The sequence below is a fragment of the Anolis carolinensis genome, chromosome 4 (genome assembly GCF_035594765.1).
Source record: "Anolis carolinensis isolate JA03-04 chromosome 4, rAnoCar3.1.pri, whole genome shotgun sequence".
NCBI lineage: Eukaryota > Metazoa > Chordata > Lepidosauria > Squamata > Dactyloidae > Anolis > Anolis carolinensis.
In genome coordinates, this window is record NC_085844.1 from 131,830,571 (window position 1) to 131,851,457 (window position 20,887).

Genomic DNA, 20,887 nt, shown 5'->3' on the forward strand with positions numbered 1-20,887 from the left:
TAGGCACTATAAAAATGGGAAATCTCTTATTTCTAAAGCTAATTCAAATTGACAATTGAACTTTCCCACTTCCAAGGTCCCCAAACTAAATTACACTTATCTCACAAATACCTTCCCTGAAATTGTTTCCTTCCTCCCATACTGAACTTGAGCATTGGCATTTCAGCAGCTGTGGTAAGCGGGAATTGGGGAGAAGGGAAAAATTCTTCCTTGTTTCCAGGTGATCTAGCCCCAGAAAGTAATACATATAAAAGAGGGGAAGCCTGGCTGGGGCAGGGGACAGTTGACCTTCTCTTTGGTGCCTAAGGAGAAAATGTAATTTTAAGGGTTTCTGTCACATTGCTGGAGAAAACTTATTGTTGGAGTCAAGTTAAAAAGATTTAAGGGCATAATTTTTATCTTGCCTTTGAGCATATACTTTCACTTTCTTGTCTTTCTGTAGCGAGTATTAGAAAACACCATTAAAGTGAGAAAATATGTTGTGGTATCTATTCCATATTACATTCCTTCCAGTTATTCTGTGGATACCACAATGTATTTGACTCTCCCTTATAGCATTTTATCCTGTTCTAGCAAAATCACATCTGATATTCCTTGTCTAAGAAAACCTTCTGAAATTCATGGAATTGCCATAAATTGACAAATTGAAGACACATACACACACTAGCGAGGTTAATTTTTAATTCAGATGGTATTGTCCTACTCCCCACACCAAATGAGTCAAGGCAGAACTTCAAACTAGTAGATCCAGGCCCCTTCTACACTGCCATATAAAATCCAGATTATCTGCTTTGAATCGGATTATATGGCAATGTAGAGTCATATAATTCAGTTCAAAGACAATAATGTGGATTATCTGCTTTGATAATCTGGATTATATGGCAGTGTAGAAGAGGCCCCAGAAGACAATTTGATGAGCAAGAGCTAGAATTTGGAACACTCAGGGATTTACTGGATTTCTTCAGTATTGCCTACTTGAAAATCATTTTTGGACCTGTTAGGTTTCCTAATGGGTTGAACTTTGCTCACCCATAAAGAGCATCAAAATGCAATGCAATGCAATAAAATAAAGTGTATTTTTGCAGCAAAAAAAATACTTCAAAAGTTCACTTAGACCTCTCTGAGCCAATTCAGGCCTGATAGAAGTCATTTTATTTTAAAGAGAAGCTATTTCTGGCAACTCTTAGTCATAAAATGGGTCAGAAGACCCCCAAGGCACAATGAAAATGACATCTAGAACACAGCTTCTTAAAGTTTTCCGCTCGTGATGCCTTTTGGCCTAAGAAATGTCTATGTGACCCAGGGTATATAGGTATATAAAATCCAAACATTTACTGATAACAGATCAGCATTTGCAAGGCTTCCTAAACACACTGGTTTTCCTTTTTATAAAATACAGCTGAAGTATCTTCTGCAGCATCCATTGTAAACCCTGTACAACTTTTGGAAAGGCATGGCCTTTTAGAAATCATAACCTTTTGAGAAACCAGAATCTCCATAACCTTTTGGAGAATAATGGCAATCATAACCTTTTGTAAAAGTATGATCTTCCAGAGAAGAGCCAAAAACTCATTTGAGCAAAATCTTCTCTTTGGTAGTACAGAACCGCATGTACTTATACAAGGCAATTTGGCCTTTCAGTTGTTAGACTGATAACCTCATCTCAAAAGTCCAAAGTCTCATGGCATCTCATGGAGTCTGTGCTCTAATGAGTCTAATCAGTCTCAAGTCTAAAACATTTCAGTGTTTTCATGCTCTAAGCAGTCTTATTATGGCTAAAGCATTTCTGTGTTCTAAAATGGAGTCTCAGCTCAGAGTAGGCCCAGATCTGATCATATGGCCTGCAGCCCCTCCCACAATCTCAAGAAACATAGAGTAAAGGGAAAGCTGCATGCCAAAACATATATATACAATAGAGTAAGCAAACAGAATCATATACAAACAAATTACTAGTGGAGGCTTGAAGAAGATTGCTATTTCCAACAACAACAGCTTTGTGTAAATGTCTAAAAGAGCCACTAGATGACTCAGAAAACTTTTACTGTTGCTATATTTTTCTGGATCCCAACATTGAGGTAAGGGGTCCTTTTGGGGGTTGGGAACCAAAGTTTAAAAAGCTGTGGGCTTGAAGACATTTGGAGGTCTTTGGAGACAAAAAATGGTGGTGGGGAAGTAGAGCCCTCTAAGGTCTCCTGGAAACGAATGCTGCCCCCTTGACTTCCACAAACATCTAAATATAATGACAGCATTGCCATCTGAGTCAGAAGCCATATTTGGGCTTCACCTCAGTTTTTCCATGGAATGTAAAAGTGTGTCCAGGCCCAGAAAGGAATATGAGATGCTTATTCTTTGATGGGGTGCAGGATTATGTAGTGAAGCTGGACCCCCAGTGGAATTTGAGAAGTTTTCCTCGTTCTCTCTTCCTCATGTCATGCATTGTCTTGATCATATTACCTACTCCAACACCTGGCCTAGACACAATCTGTTTATATCCCTTTTGGATGAGCTTGGCTGCCAAATTTGCCCTGGTTCTCTAAGAGCTGCTAATCTTCTGCAGTTGCCAAGGGATGGCTGTGAGGTGTCAGTGAAACTATAGAGTCCTCCTCAATCCAGCTCAGATTTCAACACTTGTGTGTATGTGTGTGTGTGTGTGTGTGTGTGCATATGCATGTAGGATGAGTTGCTGCCAAGGATTCCTCAAATACTTCCTGGAGGTAAAAAAAGAAAGTGAGCTGTACTCTGTTCTGGAGCTGAGTGGTCAGTCAGTGTCGATCTGCAAGACAGCTGACTCCCAAACTTTTGATTTCGTCCCCATGTCTCCATAGCCCTTCCAGGCTGTACTGCCATAGCCGTTTTGCTAGGGTTCCCTTCTTTTCTCAGCTTCAAAATGTTACTGGAGTGAAGGGGGTGTGAAAACGCTTCCACCCCATGGATCCCCAACCATGTCTAATGGTTATCGTACTCTGTCTCAGCACCTCAATGACTTGAAGAAGGAGAACTTCAGCCTCAAGCTGCGCATTTACTTCCTGGAGGAACGGATACAGCAGAAGTATGAGGCCGGCAAGGAGGATATCTACAGTCGGGTGAGTGGGGACTGGACAAATCATAGTGCCACATTTGCAGCTTCTCTGAACTTGGATGAACATTTTAATTTCAATTTCCTGTCACTTAATTGAAGAAAAATAAGTTTGGACATCTTTTAACATTCTGCAGTCTGCTCCATAGGCTAGTGCTTTGATCAAGGTTCCAAAATGTAGTAATCAAATATAGGGCTGTGTGGCCCTATATTCAGTGAACATTAAGTTATAAAGAAGTAATACATTTGCAGTTGTCTTGCCTCTTTGCTTCACCAGAAACCTGGCTAAGGGCAAATATTCTAGAGAGGTAGCTATTAAACATATAGAATACCATTTTTAAAAATTTTGTAAACAAGTGAAAGAGAAATAGTAAAAGAAATTCACAATTAAACAACTTTTAACATGCCTTGAACTGAGAATTCTGAAGAGTTTAGCATTTGCAGAATAACATACTGATCATAACAATGTAAAAAGCTATGGAAATTCCATATCTAGACAATTGAAGCTCTCCTTTGAATATGATTGTTTTTGGTTGTGCAAATGTATTTTCTTTGGAAAGTTAGCTAGTGTTCCTTGGGTAATGGCCCTTCCTGTATATACCTACTAAGCACTGGATCTGTCCAAGGTAAACAGACACTTCAATTGTTGTAGCTAATGAGCAAGAAAAAATCATTAGTGGGAATATTCTGTTTTGGAGAATCTGCCACTGTTGCTTTATAGAATGGTGCTACATGCATCCCCAGTATATTTGCAAATTAACCTGTGTTTTATTCATTTAGTGTCAAAAGCATTGCATAAATAAATACCTTAAAACTGATAAAAAGGGATCACAAGCATCTAAATAGGTTTAAACCAAAAACGGTCAACAGCGACTGCATTGTCTGTAGCTTTAAACAGTTCTTCCTCTGTGCATGAGGCAGGACATTGTGGGCAAGCATACAGATGCTGAGTTGTTTGTTCTGCTCCACAGTTACACAAGGTTGCAGATTTTTCTAGGTAGTGCCATTTTTCCTGGTTGTCTTTTGATCTGCCAACACCACTTCTGAGTCTGTTCAAGGACTTCCAAGTTGCCCATTCTTGGTTTGCCCCTGGAGAAAGACCCTCGTGGGGGCCCATCTAGTTGGGATATTCTTGCTGTTGCTGGAAGAACATTGAGAGAAGTGGTGGTTCTCGTGAAACTTTTCCTTGATTTGAGTCTACTGAGAGGAGGCTAATAGCCATACGGTGGGTGGCTTTCACAGGGTTCAATCTTATTTCTCTTGCAATTGGCAGCAACTTCCCGTTGCACATGGGGGGGGGGGGCAATGCCAGCTAGCTTATGGAGACTATCAACAGGTGTACGTTTAAGACATTCTGTGATTATTCTACATGTTTCATTCAGTGCTATATTCACCTGCTTCGTGTGGGCAGATTTATGCCAAACAGGGCAGGCATACTGTGTTACAATAATGCTTATACATTTCCAGGACATTTTCTCGCCAGTAAACTCATTCTGTTCTTTGGGACTTCATATTGTCCAGGAAACCTGAGAAATTGTTTTGAAATACAGTAGAGTCTCACTTATCCAACACTCGCTTATCCAACGTTCTGGATTATCCAACGCATTTTTGTAGTCAATGTTTTCAATACATCATGATATTTTGGTGCTAAATTCATAAATACAGTAACTACTACATAGCATTACTGCGCATTGAACTACTTTTTCTGTCAAATTTGTTGTATAACATGATGTTTTGGTGCTTAATTTGTAAAATCATAACCTAATTTGATGTTTAATAGGCTTTTCCTTAATCTCTCCTTATTATCCAACATATTCACTTATCCAACATTCTGCTGGCCCGTTTACGTTGGATAAGAGAGACTCCACTGTAATCATGGATTTGAAGTTGTATTCTAAGAAACTCTGGCATTCTTCTGCTGATTTCAAAATAAAGGCCAGAAATAGTAGGAAAGCTTTCCTGAAAACTGCTTTGCCATATGCAGTAAAAGCAGGGGATTCTGGGTATGTTTTTGAGTATGGTGTCAGGTCATTCAGGTTGGCAGCAAGGCCAGAGAAGCCTTGCCAATGGTCAATAGAACATAACCCAGTATTCTTTGCAATGCCTGTGGTTTTGTGGTGGAAAAGTTGGTAGGGAACATAATCCTTAAAAGTTTTAAAAACATGGTTTTAAAACTTGCAGCAATTTTTTATTTTTCTAGGGTAATGACATTTGAATAGCCAATGTTAAATCTTTGCTTGCTCAAAATTGTTTAACCTATTTTAATCTGCTAAAGCACATGATAGTAAATTGTTAGAAATGGTTGTGACAGAATAGAAATAGAATGTAAAGAACTATGCCTGGGCATTTAAAATGGGGTGCTGGATTTCTTCAGATATAGGTTAGTTCAAGACATGACCTGCTATATGCTTTAATGTCTAAGGCGAAACAGATATTTACCTTACCCAGGATAGGGAAGCGTTTGTGAACTCAATATCTTTTTGAAACAAACTGAAGTCCTCTTAAGGTTCTCCCCAAATGACAAAAATTAGAATTGAAATAAGATAGTTAATGGTATGCTAGTATCAGTGCCAGCAATATGAGACATGAGAAAAGCCTCCCAAGCAGGATGGTAACACATCTGGCCACCCCCTGGGCAATATCTATGTAGACAGTCAATTCTCTCACACCAGAAGTGACTTGCAGTATGTTCTCAAGTCACTTCTGACACAATATATAGTGCCAGTAACTTTTTAATAAAACTTAAATTAACGTCAAACAAGACATGGTTGGGGAGAATGTTTCATTCATCTCAGTGAAGTTATAACTCACTATGGGCCCTTCCACACAGCTGTATAAAATCTACATTGAACTGAATTCTATGGTAGTGTAGACTCAGATATTCCAGTTCAAAGCAGATATTGTGAATTATGTGTCTTGATATTCTGGGTTGTATGGCTGTGTGGAAGGGCCCTTTATGAGATTTCTGCAGCAATAGTCTATACTGGCTGTTGTGTTTGGTGTGTTAGTTAACATAAATAGCTCAATCTCATTTAACTTAAACAGAAAACTGTGCAACAAAGCAGTAAGCACAAGAAAAATAAACAGCCTGTATAGTTTGGAAAATCCAAACCAAAACAATGGGGAACACTTACCCTCTGCTATTCTAATTTTTCAAAAAAAATAGTAGTTTTAAAGTTTTAAGTGACTTTGAGTTGACATCATTAGGCTTATGCATGCAAAAAATTATGTGCAAGAAAATTCAGATGTCTCCATGCTGACGCTAGTTATAGGAAAATGTAGCTCTGATATACTCTTATATTAACTAAGGGCCCTTCCACACAACCATATAATTCAGAATATCAAGGTAGATAAACCCATGATATCTGCTTTGAATCTGAGGGCCCTTCCACACAGCCCTATATCCCAGAATATCAAGGCAGACAATCCCACAATATCTGCTTTGAACTGGGTTATCTGAGTCCACACTCAGATAATGTGTGATTTTCTGCCTTGATATTCTGGGATATAAGGCTGTGTGGAAGAGCCCCGAGTCCACACTGCCATATATTCCAGTTCAAAGCTGATAATGTGGGATTATATTCAGTTGTGTGGAAAGGGCCTTAGGCCTCATTTACACTGCCCATTCAGTGCAGATCAAACTGTATTATGTGGTCAGTGTATGCTTATATAATGCAGTTCAATCCAGTTAAACTGCATTATATGAGTCCACATTGACCGCATAATACACTTCGATCTGCATTAAATGGTCAATGTAAATGGGGCCTAAATCTAGCACTTTGATGTTGCTTGTATATTCACCTATCTGCAATTAAATTGAGTACCCATAACTCTGGATAGAGCAGGAAGAGGGGTAAAATCCATGCCTTCCAAGCACAAGATCCCAAGTTCTGTTCTTCAACAATTCTGGTTAGAAAGATCTTCTGCAGCAAGTTAGGGAAAGACCTGAGGCTGTGGAGAGCCAGCACCAATTAGAATAGATAATACTCAACTATAGTAGATGGGTCATTTGTACTTAATGTCATATGTTCATAATAAAAAATTTGCTTCTGAATGATTTGCAATCACTGCGATGCAGGAGAAATGTCACCACAGTGTTGACAGCTGTCGTAAGAACTGAGAAGCAAGTGCAGCTGACATGCTGTCAAACTGCCAGCCAATGGCTTGAATCTCCCAGGTGGAGAAGTTATAAATAGGTTGGTTACTGGGTGAGATGTGGAGAATCAGCAGTTTATATGAGAACTAACATGGCAGTATCAGACATGTTGGCTTTACTGCAAGAGGAGAGATAACAGGATTTTAAGTGTTGCTTTGGACTTGTCAGCAATTTGCAAAATGCACTCCTTTCCCAATGGTCATTACTTAGAATCTGATAAATTTCCTGACATAGAGAGAGAGGGAAGGGGTGGATGGAAGTCCTGCTAATTTCCTTCTCAAGTTTTGATAACACCAACCTTCTTGAGGCCAGGAGTTCCCCAGGTGCTGAAGAGAATAGCCCAACTGATATAGGTCCCTTCTACACTATCATATAATCCAGATTATCAAAGCAGATAATCCACATCTGCTTTGAACTGGATTATATGAGTCTACACTGTCATATAATCCAGTTCAAAGCAGATAATCTGGATTTTATATGGCAGTGTTGAAGGGCCCATAGAGAGAACCGTCTAAATAATATAAGAACTAAACAGTAGGATGGGGAATGGCCCATGGTTTTAGAAGTCTCTCTACTAATGCATAGAGCATGGGAGATAAACAAGATGAATGCAATCTCTTCACACAGCAAAGTAAATATGATACAAAAGGCATCGCTGAAACTTTGTAGGGTGAGTTTCATGATTCAGGGGTCAACCTACTTCAGAAAAATAAACCAGACAGGAAAAGAGGAGAAGGGGCATTATATCTTCAAGGATGGTTACACCTATCAAGAGATCCATGATTTAAATCCTAGAAGCCAGGTTGAAAGCATCTGGATAAAAATTAACTGGCATATATCCAGCCCCCGGAGCCCTCGGTGGGGCAGCAGCTTAAACAGCTCAGTTGCTGAATTTGCTGACCGAAAGGTTGGTGGTTTGAATCCAGGGAGCAGAGTGAGCTCCCACTATTACCCCCAACTTCTGCCAACCTAGCAGTTCAAAAACATGCAAATGTGAGTAGATCAATCGATACTGCTCCGGCGGGAAGACAACGGCGCTCCATACAGTCATGCTGGCCACATGACCTAGGAGATGTCTACAGACAACGCCAGCTCTTCGACTTAGAAATGGAGATGAGCACCAACCCCCAGAGTCGGACACAAAAACCTTATCCAGCCCCCAGATATCTCCCAAAACTTACTGGAGGAAGCTGGCTACATGTTCAGGTCCCTTGAAGAAAGGTTCTAATGCATGATGCAGGATGGCCAACACCTGAAAAGATCTGAACCTTTCCAGGTGTTTTGTTAATCCGGAGTAAACTGGGAAATCCCAGTTTGCTCTGGATTAATCCAGGTTAACCTGAGACCTCAGGTTAACCATGACCCATCTTTTTTGGGGGGGGGCTGTCTGGAATGGCCCTAAAACAATATGGTGGATAGAAGTTTCTTAAAAATGGGATAGTGAAGGCACAATTTCCAATAGTTCCAATAAGGAAGACATTGGGAGGTATCTAAAGAAGCCAGGCTGGATGTCTAAAGAACCTTCAGCTGAACTAAGATTTAAAAGGACATGTATAAGAAATGGAAAAACAGGAAATCAACAAGGAGGAATTCAAGTGAATAGCCAGCATGTGCAGGGAGAAAGATAGAAAAGCTAAAGTGCAGGTTGAGCTCAGGGCTGATCTACACAGCCATATAACCCAGAATATTAAGGCAGAAAATCTCACAACATCCGCTTTGAACTGGAATTTCTGAGTCCACACTGCCATATATCCTAGTTCAAAGCAGATAACATGTGATTTTATTCAGCTGTGTGGCTGCGCCCTCTGGCTTGCTAGAGAAGTTAAAAACACTCAATACGTGTGGGTTTTTTTGTTTTTGTTATGTCCATAGCTAAAGGAAGAACAAGGAAATGGTATGGCCACTCCTTGGAGAAGATACTTACTTACTTAGGCGATCCCTCGTAGTTCAAGGATGATTGTCTTCCATCTTAGGGATGTGTCTGTAGATGGCTGAAGAGACCTATTCTTGACCCGCATGTTCTCCCGCAGTGAGGACATCGGTTTCCAGGTGGAAGGCGGTCCCGGTCAGGGTTGGCTTGACACTCCTTCCTCTTGGCACGTTTCTCCCTTAAGCCCTCCATTCGTGCCTCTTCGAACTCCGCAGCACTGCTGGTCACAGCTGACCTCCAATTAGAGTGCTCAAGGGCCCGGGCTTCCCAGTTCTCAGTGTCTATGCCACAGTTTTTAAGGTTGGCTTTAAGCCCATCTTTAAATCTCTTTTCCTGCCCACCATCATTACGTTTCCCGTTCTTGAGTTCAGAGTAGAGTAACTGCTTTGGGAGACAGTGATCGGACATTCGGACAATGTGGCCAGTCCAGCGGAGTTGATGACGTAGGAGCATCGTTTCAATGCTGGTGGTCTTTGCTTCCTCAAGCACGCTGACATTTGTCCACCTGTCTTCCCAAGAGATTTGTAGGATTTTTTTGAGGCAACGCTGATGGAAACGCTCCAGGAGTTAAGTGTGACGTCTGTAGACCATCCATGTTTCGCAGGCGTAGAGCAGGGTTGGGAGGACAATGGCTTTATAAACAAGCACCTTGGTATCTCTACGAATGTCCCGATCATCAAACACTCTCTGCTTCATTCTGAAAAATGCTGCACTCGCAGAGCTCAGGCGGTGTTGTATTTCAGTGTCGATGCTGACTTTTGTGGAGAGGTGGCTGCCAAGGTAGTGGAAATGGTCAACGTTTTCTAATGTTACACCATTAATGTATTCCTGGCATTGCAGAGGGATTAGCTGGTGCCTGTTGGAAGAGCACTTTGGTTTTCTCGATGTTCAGTGAGAGGCCGAGCTTCTCATATGCTTCTGTGAAGGTGTTTATAGTGGCTTGTAGGTTTTCTGAGTGCGCACAGACTACGTTGTCATCAGCATATTGGAGTTCTATAATAGATGTTGTGGTGACCTTGGTTTTGGCTTTCAGTCTGCTGAGGTTAAATAGCTTGCCATCTGTCCGATAGATGATTTCCACTCTGGTGGGAAGCTTTCCATCAACAAGGTGAAGTATCATAGCGATGAAGATGGAAAATAAGGTGGGGGCAATAACACATCCCTGCTTGACACCTGATTCCATCTTAAATGGGTCACTTTGGGAGCCGTTGCTGTCCAAGACTGTTGCCATCATGTCATCATGGAGGAGCCGCAGGATGTTCACAAATTTGTCAGGGCACCTGATTTTTTGGAGGATGGTCCAGAGAGCGCTGCAATTCACTGTGTCGAATGCCTTTGCAAGGTCAATGAATGTCATGTACAGAGGTTGATTTTGTTCCCTGCATTTTTCTTGGAGCTGTCGAGCAGTGAAGATCATGTCCACTGTTTCTCTAGAGGGACGGAAGCCGTTCTGGGATTCTGGGAGGGTGTCTTCTGAGACAGGAAGAAGGCGGTTTGCAAGGATTCTTGCAAGGATTTTCCCAGTGGAGGTTAGAAGGGAGATAGTTCCCACAGTCTGTTCAATCCCTTTTCCTGAAAAGGGTGATGATGGTGGCATCCTTGAAGTCTGCTGGGATTTTCTCGGTCACCCACACTTTTTCATTGAGCTTGTGGAGTTGTTGTATCAGCTCAGGTCCACCCTCTTTGAAGATTTCAGCAGGGATCCCATCAGGTCTGCTGGCTTTGTTGTTTTTTTGTTGGCTGATGGCATTGCTGACTTCTTCCAAACTAGGCAGTGCTGCAAGCTCATCCCTGGTTTGTTGTTGCAGGATTTGTGAGAGGGCCTCTTCGGCCACATTGGAGCTACGATTCAGCAGGTTCTGGTAGTGCTCATTCCAAGGTAGTGCGATTGATGTTTTGTCCTTCAGAAGTTTGGTTCCATCTTATGAGCGTAGGGGCTGTATGCCATGGTTTCTTGGTCCGTAGATGATCTTTGTGGCTTTGAAAAATCCCTGAGCATCATAGGTGTCTGCAAAGTGTTTCTTCAGCCTTCTTTGTCCACCAGATGTTCTTTAGTTCTCTGGTCCTTCTTTGGGCCTCAGCTTTTGCACTGGCATAGATCTTTTTCTTAGCAGCACAATTGGTATCCCTCTGCCATGTTTGGAAGGCTTTCCTTTTGTTATCAGTTAACTGTTGGATCTCTTTGTCGTTATCGTCAAACCAGTCTTGATGTTTCTTAGCTTGGTATCCAATGCTTTCTTCACAGGTTGTGATGATGGAGGTCTTCAGTTTGTTCCAATGCTCCTCAACATTTTCGGGGTGTTTTGTGGGTAGATGATCCTTGAGTGTTGTTTGGAGAAGGGCTCGTTTGGAGGGCTCCTGAAGGGATTGAGTGTTCATTTTGCGCCTTATTTTTCTTCCTTGGAGTCTGCGTTTGGGGACGATCTTGATAGCCATCGTGGATCGGATTGACCTGTGGTCTGTCCAGCAGTCATCGGCATCTGTCATGGCTCTTGTGAGAAGCACATCGTGGCGGTCTCTGGCACGTGTAATTACATAGTCCAAGAGGTGCCAATGCTTTGACCGGGGATGCTTCCATGATGTCTTGAGCTTGTTTTTCTGGTGGAAGAGCGTGCTTGTGATGACAAGGTTGTGCTCTCCGCATTTGGTGAGAAGCAAGATGCCGTTCGAGTTGCTGTTTCTGATCCCGCCTTTTCCTATGATCCCTGGCCACAGGTCAGAGTCCCTTCCGACTCTTGCATTAAAGTCCCCCAGGAGGATGATTTTGTCCTCCTTAGGTATCTCCGATAGGACGGTGTCCAGCTGATAATAAAAATTTTCCTTGATGTCTTCGTCAGCATCTAGTGTTGGTGCATAGGCACATATGATGGTTGCCTGTTGGTTTTTGGCAAGGTTAATTCGGAGGGTTGAGAGTTGTTCGTTGATGCCAATGGGTGCTTCCGTCAGGTGCTTCACCAGGTTATTTCTGATAGCAAAGCCAACTCCATGTATTCTTCGCTCTTCTTCAGGCAGTCCCTTCCAGAAGAAGGTGTAGCCTCCTTTTTCTTCCTTCAGCTGTCCCTCTTCTGCTCTCCGGGTCTCCTGAAGGGCTGCTATGTCAATGTTAAAGTGTCCCAGCTCCCTTGCAATGATAGCAATCCTTCTGTTCTGCAAATGCTTGCAAGGAAGGTTATGGCAACCATTTTTTGGGACAGGAAAGGTGTGCCATCCCCCTCGATGGATTGTCACCTTGACATGGTGAGGGGGCTTGCGTGTTCCATTGAATCTGCAGGCACAACCACAGGAGTCACACACTCCCAGGAGTGGCCACAGGGGAGGATCCAGACCAAGAACAATCCGAAGACCCAAAGACCTCAACGGCGGAGCAGGTGGAGGATAACATGGTACATGTTACAACTGCTGTGAAGGCGGAAGAAGGCTGCAACAGACTGAGAAGCCACTCTCGTTGTGTTAATCACACCACTGCTGGGACCTCAATCTGTGAAGACTGTGTGTTGACCGGCCGTGCACTGACCTCCACACATTAAAAAAAATCACGCACAGGTGTCTTCCAAGAAATGGAGGACCATCATCCTCGAACTATAAGGGATCACCTAAGGAAGGAAGGCTTCTTGCAAAACCTTAGAAGAGCGATCCAGGACAAGCATAGGGGAAAGTTTAGCACATGCACATGCGTAGCTGCGGGAAGGGACACCCGCCTGGTTGAGGATGCAAGCCAAGCGGCAAAGTTTGGTGGGGAAGGACTTTCCAAACTCTTTTATCGCTATGGGAAGTGCCTAGATTTCAATGGGGACTATGTTGAGAAGTGGTATTTGGGTCTGACTTTCAACTGCATATGGTAAATGTTTTCTCCTATACTTTGTTCATTTTTAATTCCAAAACATAATCTACTTTCTGGATAGCCCTCTTAATTGGATAATAAGGAAGAGTATACTTAAGCACACGCGAAATGTCTTTCCTTCTTCCTTGTGGAATTGTAATTTCCTCCTTTGAACTGCACAGCAAGTGGTCTGTCTGAGGCCCCTTTCCCTGCGTCTCAGGATTTGATCCCAGATTGTCAACTTATCTCAGATTATCTGGTAGTGTAGACTTATATAATCCAGTTCAAAGATGATAATCTGGGATCAGATCCTGGAATATAGGTCAGTATAAATCCAGCCTGAGATGGAAGGTAAGACTGAGGATAATGTGTTAACTGTCATTACAGCCCATTAGTACACATGCTCTCTCTTAAGGTATACACATTTCAACATGAGAAACCCGGTTTAAATTTGTGTATGAAAGTACCTTGATATAAACCAATTCCATCTGGTATTTCCCCACTTTCATCAAGTATTCATAATTAGATACCACATTACACTAATAGATAAGATGTCTAAGTATAAGAATATATAATTGAATATTAAGTTAGGATTCTCCATATCATCATATTTCCTATTTGTGAAAGCTGGATAGTAAGAAAAGATGATAGGAAGAAAATTTTGCTTTGAAATAGGGTGCTGGAAAAGAGTTCTATGGGTATTGTGGACGCCTAAAAAGACAAACGTGAGTCCTAGAGCAGGCCTGATCTCTCCATAGAAGCCAAGATGACTAAATTGAGACTGTTGTACCTTGGACATATCTTGAGAATGCATGAATCGCTTCAAAAGACTGTAATGCTTGGTGAGGTAGAAAGCAATAGGAAATGAGGAAACCCACATTTCAGATGAATGGATTCAATTGAGGAAGCCATGATCCTGAAACTGAAAGACCTGAGCTGGGTGGTCTAGATGTCTGTCATTCATGAGTTGCATCAATCAATTTGGCAGCAGTTAACAATAAATTAGTACCGTACCCTTTATATGTTTAGGTCCTCTGACCAACTGTGTGTTGACCTAATATTTATTTAGAAGATATTGTAGAAAATCCACACTGTCTATCCCACATGGATGCATTTCAGTGTACATGCATAATACACATACATGCACACACTATTTTACAGCTTTATACAAGGGCTTGTCCCTAGTGTCAGGAATGGGAAGCTTTCAACGTGGCAACTAGGTAATAGAAACTGTAAATAAAACATTTGATACACTAATATCAACAAAAAGATTTTAAGAAACCAACATTGCATGGTATGGGTGGAGAGAACAACTGGTTTGACAATACACAGTACAGAACTGAGCTACTGTGAAAGAATAGGAATAAAAATCACTTTGAAATACTTTTTAAAATAAGCATATACATGTGTTCTTGCTGCTTATTGTAGTGGTAATATAGATTTGAGCAAGCTGCTACAATAATTTTAACCAGTAATAAGTAAAGAAAAAATGTATGTAGTTAAACCCTTGTGCCGGCAGGACTGCTAACCAAAAGGTCGACAGTTCAAATCCATCTGTCAGCTCCAACTTCCCATGCAGGGACAGGAGAGAAGCCTCCCACAGGATGGTAAAACATCCAGGCATCCCCTGGGCAATGTCCTTGCAGACGGCCAATTCTCTCACACCAGGAGAGACTTGCAGTTTCTCAAGTCACTCCTGACACACAAAAAAAGTGTGAAAGAGGAGGGTATTTTGTTTGAATTGATTGGAAAAAGATAGGATATAAACAAAACAAATCACGTAATAAAGATTTTCCTTCCACCCAAGCCTTTCTGTTAAGAATTTTAGGATCCATCTGCACTGCCACATAATCCAGTTTCTGAATGTGGAATAACTGCATTGAACTGGATAATATGGCAGTGTAGACTCATATGGAATTCAAAGCAGTTAATCTGCATTCTAAACCTAGATTATATGGCAGTGTAGATGGGGCCTTAATTGTATTTTGATAGCAGGTATTTATCTCAGTCTGCACAAGAAAGGTTAATATTATAGAGCCATTGCACATACCACTGACCCTTACCGACCATGTTTCTTAATTGTGAGTCGAGAGAAAGATAATGCAGTTGTTGTTGTTCAGAGACATGCTTTGTCTATAGCCCAAGGCACTCAAAATATTCCTGTTAAAGAATTCCCCATCTTTGATTCAATGACTCACGTTTGTAATCTGGGTTATTTCTGAACTTCACTGTTATGGTGCATCTGTGTCCTGCTTAAGTGACATAAACACATTCTTCCATGTTAACTTCTTCCAATCCAGACAAATCATCCTTGGTTTTTGATGGATGAGCAAACAGCATTCATGATGCCACAGCAGGCTAGAGGTTAAAAAGAGAGATATACAGTTTCATAATGGCATAACTGAAGTCGTTATTTAAATAAGCTGCGTTTTAGGATAGAATGTCGAACTCATTCTCGAGGGCCAAATCAGCCTTATGGTTGAGGGCCATTGAATCCATGGATGAAGAATCTGTGGATACAGAAGGCCAACCATAATTCTTTTACATAGTGTTAGATGCTCTTTAGGTTTTGTGTAGTTTGGATCCAAGGATGTTACTGAATGACAACTCCCACCCATTTTGATGATCTGCCATGGGAATTTCAAGCCAACAGCACTTGTGATTTTGAAGGCCCATCCACACAATATCTTTATCCCAGGAGCTCCCGTTTCAAAATGGTGGGTGGCCAAACTACGTCCCCTGAAAACACAGGGGGAATTGCTACAAAGTGCTAAAAATGCAAGATTTTCAAGTGCAGGAATATCCCAGTTCTGACCAGAAAATGCAGATATTCGAATCTCTGTATGTGTTGCACCCCTAGGCTGCATAGGCACCTCAAAACTACACTGAAGCCACAAAATATAAGCAAGCAAGCTGTTTATTGACGATTATATGCAAGCAATAGCAAAATAAAAGTTCAGAGTAAATAAGATGGGCTTGGACCCATAAGAACAAAATCTAGAAGCAAGAGTCCATAACAGTCACTCAGAGAACAGGAACCCCTCATGGCGTAGTGGACTAAAGCCTTGTGACATGAAGGTTGGGTTGCTGACCTGAAAGCTGCCAGATTCGAATCCCGCGTGGGTGAGCTCCCTCTATCAGCTCCAGCTCCATGCAGGGACATGAGAGAAGCCTCCCACAAGGATGGTAAAAACATCAAAACATCCGGGCGTCCCCTGGGCAATGTCCTTGCAGACAGCCAATTCTCTGACTCCAGAAGCGACTCAAGTTACTTCTGACACACACAAAAAAAACTCAGAGAACATAGTCCAAAGCGAATGTTGGATAAATGAGACTCTACTGTACTCAGGCCCCTTCTACACTGTCCTTGTATCCCATGATCTGATTCCAGGTTAACTGGATTATATAAGTCTCCACTGCCATATAACCTGGGATAAGCAGATAATCTGGGATCAGATGCTGGAATATAAGGACAGTGTAGAAGGTACCTCAGATGTGATTGTGCCAGTTCCTTCCTCCAAAATATATCCTTGAATACCTGGTATTTGTTGACTATCTCCATCCAAGTACTAATCAAGTTCTGATTTTGTTGTGTGTTTTTATTGTATTCTGCTATACTGTATTTTATAAGTTAACCTCTGTAAGTCATCCAAATACCAGCATTATTGGGAAGTTTTGTAAAAAATATAGTAAATGAATAAATATCGATACTGACGTGGTCTGTACTCTGTGAGCCTCATCCTGAAATGGTGCTGTGAGATGTCTCTAAACATCATCACAGGATGGAAAATTCTTTCTTTAGTATCAGGGTGCCACATCCAGCAAACAAGAAATTTGCCCTAAATCTTGGAGCAACTACTATGAACTCTGCTTGGTTCTTCTATTTCACCTGTGACATTCTGTGTTGATGAAAAACCTCTGCCAGCCATTTCACCAGCTATGTAATATGAGAAGGGAAAGTGCTTAACAACCACACAATATTTTCTCCCTTCTCTCTGGCTGACAAAATGGAGGCTGTTACCTTGGGAGGACTGAGAAATGGAAGCTGCTTCAGGCTGGGAAGGTAACATTTACAGCAGCCAACCCACATCACATGCTTTTTACTGTCTATGCTACATGAGTAAGCAAATAGCAGTTGAATCTGTTTCACTGGCTGAGCCAATTGTGGGTTGGCAGCTCAAATTTACTCTCTCAAACAGCTGTCCTGTCTTCCCCAAACTGGGCAACTAAAATCAGGACGTTCTGTTCCAGAGGAGCCAAACATTGCATTGCTCAGCTGGCTCTGCATCACTCTATTCATGGGATAGCAAATAATGCAACTTGCTCCAGAGTTTAAAGCAATTCATGGGGAAAATGAAGGCAGCGAGCAAGTCAAAACTTTATGCATCAGTCACTCAGGAATGGTAGGTGTTTTTGTAATGGTCACTTATAATAGATTCATTTTGGAAAATGGAAATCTTCATAAGCTTTTGGAGGAATTATGATCTTTGGAAAGACATGACCTTGTTAGAAGTAATAACCTTTTCAAAAATGATGCCATAGCCTTTTGGGAAAATTGCATCCATGCAAGGCAATTGGGTTTCTCAGCTGTTAAACTGATGTACCTAGATTTCTCTTTGAATTGTTAGGGACAAAGATAAGCCAATGCACAAACACAAACACCTATATACAGCAGAGTTTCAGAAGTGTTCTTTTAGTTGCACAAAAACATCTATTCTCCCTTAAAATATATTTGCTTTTAAATCATGCTCTCAAGAGACAAAAATAAGCAGACTTCTTTCAAAGTAACATAACTGGTTTACTCACAAACTTCATGTATTCACCATACAGGTACTTTGCATATAATCCAGTAACAGATAGGATTTGAAGTAATTTCTCTGTGCAGATAACACAATGCATCTTTATCATAAGCAACAGTCCATCTCCTAAAGCATCTCTCTGTTCTGAGAGTCTAATAGAGTCTCTGTCTAGTCGGAAGGTCCAAAGGAGTCTATCTCAAACTGTTTCTAAAATGGAGTCTGAGTCCTGAACAAGCCCCAGATCTGATCACATGATCTGGAGCCCCTCCCACAACAAAGAGTTAAAGAAAACTGCATACCAATACGTACATATACAATACAGTAAACAATCTGAATTAATATACATAACAAATAACGAGTTTGGGTTTGAAGAAGGTTGCTATTTCCAACAGTTCATAGGCAGGAATCACTGCCTGAAGGGTTCTTTTGTAAATGATATTTACAAAAAGAACTATTTATGTATGATCAGATTTTTAGGGATACAAACTAGGTGAAATTTGGCAGTCTTCATCCCTTTAAAAAGGACAGAATTAACTGCAAATAATAATTCTGCCAAGCAATAAAAAATTAAAAATACCACATTTTCAATGTGTCTAGCAAACAAAAACTAACTTGCAGGCATCATATATTTTGAAAGGGCTAGTACATCTTCTAAATTCCTGAAGAATCAAGTTAAATCATTTTGTTATTGACTCCTGTAAACCAGCTTAAACTTATGATGACCCTATGAATGAGAGATTTCCAAGTGACCCTATCATCAACAACTCTGCTCAGGTTTTGCAGACTCAGGTCTGTTAAATATGAATGCTGAACATTTGAGGTAAATAGCATGAAAGCTGGAGGAATTAATATTCACATTTTACGAAATGTAGGTGACACCATACTAGTTGCAGAAAATAACACAGTCCATATTGCATTGTTTTACATACTGAGTCTGAAAAGTTATTTTTTACAGTTCTGTCATAGACATCTTTCCATCCCATAAGCTCTTTTGAGCCAAGGCAGATGGGGGCAAGAGTATTTGAATGAAAAGCAACATGATGATGTGACCATGCTAGCTAGATGGATTGCTCAAACATCCTATTTATTGATAATATTTATAGAGGCAGTTCCCAAGTTATGGACAAAAGGTTCTGTAGGTGTGTTCTTAAGATGAATTTGTTTGTAAGTAGGAACAGGTACATTTTTAAATGTTACTCCAGCCAGAGATATTAGCTTTGAGTAGCATAGAAAAGGATTAACACCCCTATGGAGTTTGTTTTGCTGCCTGTGCCCCTGTTCAGAAGATTTCACCTCACTTTCTGTCCCTATGATAATTGGATTTTGAAAATCCTATGTAAAATCACACCACGTATTTTTGACATTAATATTGAAATCTGAAATTTTTATAGAAAGTCTTTACTTTGGCCTGGTATGGAAACAAGGATTGGTGATAAAGCTTCAGTTGAGACATCTTTTCCCCATGGCAACTCTTTCAGGGCTGAATTTCCCTTCCTAAGGGTATATTTCTCTTGCTTCCTGTTGTCTCACCTCCATTTTTAACTATGAGTTTGTAAGTCAAATGTTTGTAACTCAGGGACTCCCTGTACATTTTCTTCACACAAAAAAACTCAATAGAATTCCTGGTTCTGGTAGAATTCCTTTCCTGAAATGGAAAGCAGAAAACCCTACTTCAAAATTTGAGTTTTACAGCCAAACAAATTATTATTCTACCTATTTTGTACCTTTCAGAACATCGAGCTGAAGGTGGAAGTAGAGAGCCTGAAGAGAGAACTCCAAGAGAAGCAGGAAAACTTGGATAAAGCTTGGTAAGTGGAATTTCAGAAGAGAAACATTAAAAACCCTTAGGGAATCTTTTCTCCCTTTCCTACTATGAGGAGGAGGACTCAGCAAATTGTTCACTTTACTTTATTAATGTATGCTAAGACTACAATCCTATGCATTTTAAATTCCAATTGAAAGAAATCTCGCAGCTGGATTTTCTTTAGCTTAGGATGTATATCTAGCATTTTTAAAAACAACAACAGTTAAGCCTATTTTTAGCCCCAAACATGAACTCATGCTCAGATAATATTAAATAGTTCAGGCTCCTTCCTGGATATATGCCAATGAGAGGGCTGTGTGTTGCTTTTCTCTTTCGTTACACTAAGCAGAGGAGATACTTACTAGCCAGTCTGTAATAAAAGGATTTTTCCCCTCTGACATGTCACAGGCTGAATGAAGAAGCTTCCTAGAGCTCTGCCACTCCTTTTCTTTCCCTGAAACCTGAGAATATTATTGATTTTTCTGCTTCATATTTGCCTTAGAGAAGTGTGCTTTGCTACACATGAATAGCCATTAGTGTCCTAGATTCACAGTAAGAGCTCATCGACGTGGACTGAATAGTCAGCACTGACTGTGAAGTCGCTCCTGACTGTCTTCATGACATCCAGAGACTTCCAGTCCTTATTGCAGGGGTAAGGCAGGTTAATTTGGGCTTGCCCTACATTAAGGAAAGCCAATAGGTGCTCTGGAGTTTGGCCAAAACTGCAAAGCAATCCGAACGTTTGGACACAGTGTGAACAAAACAATTAGGTCTGCTGTGAACTGATCCATTGTCAGGGATTCCTACGGACAAGGTGTTTCAAGGAAAAGTCTTACTGGGTTGCTGTGTGGTTTCCAGTCTGTATGGCCACGTTCAAGCAGCATTTTCTCCTGACGTTTTGCCTGCATCTGTGGCTGGCATCTTCAGAGGATCCTCTGCAGGTGCCAGCCACATATAATAATAATAATAATAATAATAATAATAATAATAATAATAATAATAATAATAATAATAAAAACTTTATTTATACCCCGCCACCATCTCCCCAACGGGGACTCGGGGCGGCTTACATCAAAACGTCAGGAGAAAATACTGCTAGAACACAGCCATGCAGCTTGGAAACCACACAGCACCCCAGCGGTTCAGGCTGTGAAAGTCTTCACAATACAAAAGGCTTACTGTCTTCAAATAGTACTTTGTTAACAAACAACACAATTAGCCAACGCATAACATTCTTTTGTTAGAACTGAAGATCCCTCCAGAATCATCCTTATAAAGGCTTGTATGCCCAGTTGCTCATAG

General features: G+C 41.0%; 1 protein-coding gene across 8 annotated transcripts in view; it reads left to right on the top strand.

Annotated features, from left to right (window-relative positions):
* The window catches only part of LOC100559258 (myomegalin), a 136,903-nt gene that overhangs the window by 28,504 nt on the left and 87,512 nt on the right, over positions 1 to 20,887 (top strand). For 7 of the 8 annotated variants that reach the window (XM_008108965.3, XM_016993024.2, XM_062979428.1 and 4 more), the window contains exons 4-5: positions 2,973 to 3,083; positions 19,513 to 19,589. In XM_008108965.3, coding sequence (XP_008107172.2) covers positions 2,973 to 3,083; positions 19,513 to 19,589 — 188 coding nt within the window. Of the gene's footprint in view, positions 1 to 2,740; positions 3,084 to 19,512; positions 19,590 to 20,887 lie in introns of those variants that run through there. The other variant, XM_008108967.3, reaches the window with a different exon arrangement.